The following is a 7,525-nucleotide window of genomic DNA, read 5'->3' on the forward strand; positions in this document are numbered from 1 at the left end:
TCGATTATCACTTTATCATGCGAGAGTATAAAATGTTCGGTGACACCCGAACTTAGCCCTTCCTTACTTGTTTTATATTAAACTTACTAAGTTCAAGAAGTTATAAAACAGAAAACGATTGATAACAAACGTCGCTTATAAGGTGGTTATGAAAAACTGATCTGAGTAATAATCAGTTATATTGGTTTCAAAATATGTCATTGTAATAATTAATTTTTTACAATATATTAAAGTTTAGTTACCCTTGCTGGTGATAAATATTCCTTTCCCAAGCATATACCTTTGCCGCGAGAAGCGAACCAAAACGCAGAACCAATACTTTCATCCAAAACAGTTTTTAAAGGATATATAAGATGTTTGATATGGCTCTGCAAATTATCATAAAGTTCTTGTCGCGATATATTAACTTCGACATAGTTCCAATTTCTAAAAAATATACATCTTTCAATGAAGTTCTTTACCTTGTACTAATATTTACCTTTGAGGATATAACTTTTTTAATTCCGCAAAAGAATTTTTGGCAGATAACCTATCAGGTACATCCCAACTGGTTTCTAGACCTGGACTCAGTCTTTCAAACGCTATATTTATGAGATCGATTGAATCATGATCATCAACATATTTGTTTGATAACGCTGCTAAAATTGAGCAGTCAATTCCACCAGAAAATAGAATAGCGATCTTAGCATGATTGCAAATGCCTTGCTGATTTAAACAATTGACGCATCGGGGAGGAGTGTGGCGAACACGATTTTTGACAGATTCTTCTAGCAATAATGAGAAACGCTGCAATTCCTCTAATACATATTTGTTCTCCAACAAAATTTCAAACAAATTGTTACCGGTGGTTTCCAGATTTTTGCACATTTCATAGAAATTAAAAGATCTCTATAAAAAAAATTAAAAATTAGCATTTGATTTACGCTTATTTGACAATAAAATAGTAAAAAATTCATATATTTGTTTATATTAGCTTGATTTGTGAATACATATAAATATTTTCATTGCGTTTTAAGCAATGTGGATGAAGATTGGTAAGTTTTATACAAAATTTCAAAATGAACTATATTTCATAATAATGATTTTAAGTAATTGTGGGATGAATTTATTGATGACTTTGAATTTGATGACGACGAATTTCAAAACTTGAACTAACGTCTAATCATGTTTAAATGGCTGGTGTAAATTCATGTCAACACTACCACTCATAAAAAAATCTTTATTGAAAAATAGCATGGGTTCATATGCACGTACCGTGGTTTCCAAATCATTGCATAACCATTTTGGTTGCAAGTAATTCTCAACAGAGACATTTATCCTAAAAATCTCATTAAGTTTTTTTATTTCATCTAACATCGTATAAGCAGTTTCTCTCCATGTAAATAATGTCCATTCAGTTGGCAAAGTAACATTAAATGCATAAAGTCCCAGAGGTGGTAATTCCATTATCGCGGGTACATCGTCTCCGTTGGCGTTAAAGTTATCTGTTAAATAGTAATACTTTTAAAATTAATATAATATAAATATTCAGTACTTCACAAACATTATTTTTATAACGCTTTTGTTAGATTCACTACTTATATGTTTGTGCATATGTTTTTAACTCTTTTAGTCGCACTAAACATGTTTGGCACTGTGACAAAAGAATCAACAAATTGAGAAGCGCTAACAAAACAAAAAAAAAAAATGGTGTCCATGCTGTCATTTAAATCACACATTTAAAGTTTAAAACCCTAAATTAAATCAAAATTATGGTGAGAAATGTGTGATGTGTCACATTTTTTGTATATGGATCATGGCATACATTTCTTACGCTATTATGTGAAGCGCAGCCGTAGAATGCCAATGAAGAAAACAGTTCGAGGTGAAAGAACTATGAACCCGGTGTTGCAGCGACAATGGACTTATAATGTAATACAAGTAGGGAGTATAAGTCAGTTTATAGTTTTATATATTAGTTTTATTTAACAATTTGTTCACCGTATTTGCAGTTTCACCTTTTCCATTTTATTTATTTTCGTCCGTATGCAAAATATAGGTATGGTAACAATTACATATTTGCTTTCATTTCAACCGTTTTCTTAAAGCATCGTAAAATCATAAAATAATAAATGTTTGTACAAGTTTAAAAAATGTTAGAAATATTCAAGATATTTATGTATATACAACGCAATATTCGTAACTGTAAAATCCCGTTGACTGCAAGCAATAAGTTTCTCTTATATATATGTGCACATTCGAATTTATCCTTCAGTCTGAAATAAACTGTATAACTAAGAGGTTATGGGCCCAGGCTAGTCTCGAAAATAAAAAAATCGTGTGGCAAAATTTAATTATTGTACAAGTGACTAATTAATTACAAATAAGTGTGTTAAATTCAAAAAAAATAGAAAACTAATAACCTAAAGTGACTAAGTGAAATTACGCGTTAGAAGGCAATATGAATTCCGTTATGCACTCGATTGAGAAGCTGAACGACACCAATTACAGCACGTGGGTTGTACAGATGAAAAGTGTGCTCATACATGCAGAGTTATGGGGCGTAGTTTGTGGTCGTATTGTAAAACACGTAGAAGAAGCTGCGTTTGATGAGAAAGATGAAAAAGCATTAGGCGGTATTATGTTATGCATTAAGCCTTCACAAATAAATAATGTAAAGAATTGCCAAACGTCAGCTAGTGTGTGGGAAAGGTTAAAAGAAATACATATGAGTAAGGGACCTGCGCGCCGCGTTACATTGTTAAGACAATTATTACATATAAAATCGTCAGAATTTGAAAATATGTCTAAGCATTTAGAGAAATTCACAGATCTGATTGAAAAATTGTGTGAGATTGGTTTTTCACTGCCCGAAGAGTGTTTGTGCATACTGTTGTTGTCAAGCTTGACCGACGCCTTTGCTAATTTCGTGGTAGCAATGCAATCGCGTGATTCTTTGCCGGCATTAAGTGCGTTAAAAATTAAATTGCTCGAAGAGAGTGAAAGGCGTAAGGAGCAAAGAGAACAACAAGAAGAGCAAAAAATGTTCTCTTCGCGAAGCGAAAATAAACAGAATGTAAAAGATGGAGAACAAAACCGAAATAACGTAAGTTGCTGGTCTTGTGGTCGCCGTGGACACATCTCCAAGAATTGCCAAACTAAAGTTAGCGAAAAAAACGAGAGCGCCAAAGACAACGAAAATGAGAATGACGACAAAGACCGAAAAAAATCGTACTTAGTGTTTGCATGTTCTAACGGTAGCTTTGCAAAAAAACGTTTGGTGCTTGGACAGTGGTGCAACGGCACATTTGTGTTGTAATAAATCCAGTTTCATAAAATTCGAACGGCATACTGAGAAAATAGTGTTAGCTGGAAACAATTTTATTGTAGCAACGGTACAGTGCGATTGAATTGACGTGAAAGTACAGTTGATTTGGTAAACGTATTATATGTGGAGAGCCTTCAATGCAATTTCATATCTGTAGCAAAAGTAATACAGAAGGGGTTAACTGTCAAATTTGAACATGAAAGTGTGATCATTCAAAATCAACACGGAAAGTGATTTTAATGGCTAAAGAGCGGCAAGATTTGCTTTTATTAGAGACAAACGACGTTTAAGTGTTTTGGTGCAAGGTCTACTTATCTATCTTGCCTGGTATAATGAAATGGCACAATAGATTTGGACATTTGAACATTGGTAGTCTGAATAAAATGATTAATAAGAAATTGGCGCATGGTTTAGAAACATCAAAAGTTTGCAGTGATTTAAATGTGAAACCTGTGCAAAGTGTAAAATATGCGTAAAACCAAAGAAAACTGAAAATCGCTCGAATGACATAATGGATCTGGTGCATACAGATATTTATGGACTAATGAATAAATCCTCACAAGGAGGAGCGCGGTATTTTGTAACGTTCATTGATGATAAATCGCGATACACGTATGTAAGTTTCTTGAAATCTCGCGACGATGTATTGGAAAAATTTAAAGTGTTCAAGGCATTCGCTGAGAAACAGACTGGAAAAGAAATAAAGTGTCTGAGAAGCGACAACGGTCGGAAGTATTTGAGAGGCGCGTTTGACCAACTCCTGGCAAGCAATGGTATCAAAAGACAGCTTGCTGTACCGCACACACCTCAACAAATGGTGTAGCTGAGCGCGCGAACAGAACATTGGGTGAGATGGCGCGCAGTATGATTCTACATGCTGGTCTGGATGAGGGCTTCTGGGCAGAAGCTATTAACACGGCTGCATACCTAAGGAACCGTTCGGAAACATCTGCTTTAAAGGACAGGACACCATTCGAGTCGTGATCTGGCAAAAAACCAACAGTGAACCATCTAAGAGAATTCGGGATCAAAGCTATAGTTTTGAACAAGAAGCATTGCAGGAAGTTTCTCCCGAAAGGCGAGGAGCGTGTGATGGTTGGCTACTCAGAGTCAGCAAAGGCATACCGTTTATACGATTCGAATACAGGAAAGGTAATAGTAGCACGTGACGTAATTTTCCTTGAAAGATTCTTTGCAGAAGACAGTGTGAAACGTAATGAATCGGCGACTATGTGTGAGGTGCCGCTGGTCAATCTGGAGTCAGAGTCGGCATGTATTACAAAAGACAAAATATGGGAAACTCTGATGCCGACTGCTATGCGTCTGATGGAGTATTGTCGAAGAAGGCAATGAAGAGGAGTCAAACATCAAAAGGGGTTCTGGGCGACCATTCGCTGATTTATCTAGCCATAACAACCCGGTCAGATATTTTAAACTCTGTTACCAAGCTTTCACAACGTAATGCAGACCCTCATAAGGAACATGAAGTGGGTGCCAAGCAAGTTTTGCGATACCTTAAGGGCACTGCTGAGCTGAGTGTGCACTACCAACGAACTGGAAAACCCATCGAATGTTATGTTGATGCTGATTGGGCTGGAGATTTCATAGATCGAAAATCATATAGCTGCTGGACGTTTCTTGTCGCAGGAGTAGTGATCTCTTGGGAATCGCAGAAACAGGGCGTCGAGGCGTTAAGCAGCACTGAAGCGGAGTACATAGCTTTGTCAACGGCTGCTAAAGAAAGAGCGTATATCCGAAAACTCGTGAAGGAGATGGGTTTGAGTGATGGTCATGCAACAAATATATTTAGAGACAATCAAAGTGCGCAATATTTAGCAAAATATTCGAAATACCATGCGCGCAGTAAGCCTATAGATATTAAGTATCATCATGTCAGGTAAATGGTCAAGGACAATGTAATTGAAATAAAATATATATCAGCTGAATATATCTGATGTCTTGACCAAGAACCTTTCTAAAATTAAACATAAGAAATGTATTATCATGATGGGTATATATTAAAATGAAAATGTGAACTTTTAATTGTCTAATGACATAAAGCGTTGAGAAGGAGTGTTAGAAATACTCAAGACATTTATGTATGTATGTATATACAATGCAATATTCGTTACTGTAAAATCCCGTTGCCTGCGAGCAACAAGTTTCTCTTATGTATATGTGTACATTCGAATTTATCCTTCAGTCCGAAATAAACTGTATAACTAAGAAAAAATTTGTTGTTGGATTGCATAATAAAATAAGTTCACGCAAATACAACTCTGAACGCTATGTTTTCGGATCGTTATAACTTATAACTTTAAATACTATTTATTCATTATTTATGATTGAATAAATATGTAAAAACGATGTAGTAACACATCACTCAGAATATTAAATAATATACATTAGAATAAAATTACATGCAATTTGCATTCTCGGAAATTGTTTTTTGTTTTTTTTTTTTTTGGTTTTTGCCAAAATGTTACAACCAAGCGAAAAAACATCAAGATAAGGAAAAAAGCGATCATAAGGTCATAAAAACAAACTGACACATACCAACGCCAAACCCTTTGAGGGTTTTACTATACTGTACCTAGTACCATCACCCTGACTTGGAATTTATCACCCCTTAAACAATAATCTCAAAAATGTTCCACAGTGTTATATATGTGTGCAATGTTTCTCGAATACGAATCATAATGTTGTATTAAAATATTGTGACAAATACGAATGTAGCAAAACAAAAATGCAATAAAAGCTTCAAATATACAAATTTGAGGTATTCTGCTTACCACTTAGGCCTTGTGTAAACATATTTTTAATTATTTGTTTTTGTTAAGAGGTCCCGGTGGTCTAGAACCCACAAATTAAGGGCGTTTTCTGCATTTTTTTTTTAAGGTTTAAAAAAGAGAAATCAATTTAAAATTTTTACAGTTTATTTATACACTTATGAAAGTACAAATTTTTTTTTGTTAAAAAAAATTTTAACAATATTAAAAATGGCGTCAAAAAAAAGCTATCTTAAAAGATAATTCCCGGTGCCGTTGTTGATTTTGACTCTTCTGAATATCTGAAACATAAAAACAAAATGAAGTATTAATCAGTAGGGGTGCAGCTATTATTATTAGTGTAAGCCAATGACAATTAATAATTTTTTATCACTGATTTATTACAATACAGACATTTTTTTTAAAGTTACATATCTTAAAAATTACCAGCTGATGATGTGGAGAGTCTCAAGAAATTGGCATATGACCATATCCACGATTTTAACCTTCCTAGCAATGCGAAACCGAAATCGCAATTAAGGATATAACCGAGGGCTGGAAGGCTTAAGGAGAATCTATATTATAAATGCTAGGTGATAGTAGTTGTTGTAGCTTAAGTAGTATAAGATATATGCATATGTATATATACATATATACATTAAACTTATTAGAGGACGGGGCTTCATCCACTTTCCCAAAAATTTTTATCCTGAGGTGACCCTAACTATACCTAATTAAGTGCTCAGATATGGTGCTTTATAGGTTTATGGTGTTTTGTCTGCGTGGAAGTGGTCCAATTACGCCTATCTAAGAACTCGTTCTTTTTTTGCCAAGGAACGCGTGTACCAAGTTTCATCCGTTCCCACGACATTCGGGTCTACGAAAACCGGAGCGGACCCGGATTTTTATCCGGCCAAGGACTGTCAACTCGGCAGAATTTCTGCCGTTACAACAACAACACCAAAATATCCCAAGTTATTGCGAGCACAGACGGACGGACACACTGTCCCTCGGATTTCAATTCGTCTCATCACCCTGATCATTTATAATATTGGGCCTAATCATTGAATTCGTTTCGATCGAAATATGGTTCGATATGATCGAAAAAATTTGCGTTGAAATCATTGAAACCGTATCGAAAATAAAATTTTCGATCGAAGTGAACTCACTTACCGACTTGATAAAATGCTTTCCGCGGCACATAGATGTCGCTAATTTCGAAATCATTGATACCGCAATATCGAAAATTTGTGTCGAAATCAATCCGTTGGTGAGTGAGTTGCGGAATTCTTACAAAAATGGATAATTTGTAAGTAATTTTAAACACAATTGCTAATGACGCAATCATTTATATTTTAAATTGATATTTTAGAGATAAGARACAAAAACACACCAACAAAAAACAATTTGAAGTGTTAGTAAGTGAAATGAAGCTGCACCCCGACATAGC

At 34.8% G+C, this 7,525-nt stretch overlaps 1 protein-coding gene across 2 annotated transcripts in view; it reads right to left on the bottom strand.

Moving 5' to 3' along the window:
* Positions 1-7,525, bottom strand: part of LOC108973612 (asparagine synthetase domain-containing protein CG17486) — a 16,323-nt gene that overhangs the window by 3,310 nt on the left and 5,488 nt on the right. Inside the window, exons 1-4 of one of the 2 annotated variants that reach the window (XM_018940986.1) lie at positions 6,100-6,249; positions 1,255-1,484; positions 479-888; positions 243-426 (exon numbers count right to left, since the gene is read on the bottom strand). In XM_018940986.1, the coding sequence (XP_018796531.1) occupies positions 243-426; positions 479-888; positions 1,255-1,484; positions 6,100-6,121 (846 nt within the window). In that variant the 5' untranslated portion in view covers positions 6,122-6,249. Of the gene's footprint in view, positions 1-242; positions 427-478; positions 889-1,254; positions 1,485-6,099; positions 6,250-7,525 lie in introns of those variants that run through there. The other variant, XM_018940985.1, reaches the window with a different exon arrangement.

This window comes from Bactrocera latifrons, unplaced genomic scaffold (genome assembly GCF_001853355.1).
Source record: "Bactrocera latifrons isolate USDA-ARS-PBARC rearing strain unplaced genomic scaffold, ASM185335v1 scaffold_490, whole genome shotgun sequence".
In the NCBI taxonomy this organism is placed as follows: Eukaryota; Metazoa; Arthropoda; class Insecta; order Diptera; family Tephritidae; genus Bactrocera; species Bactrocera latifrons.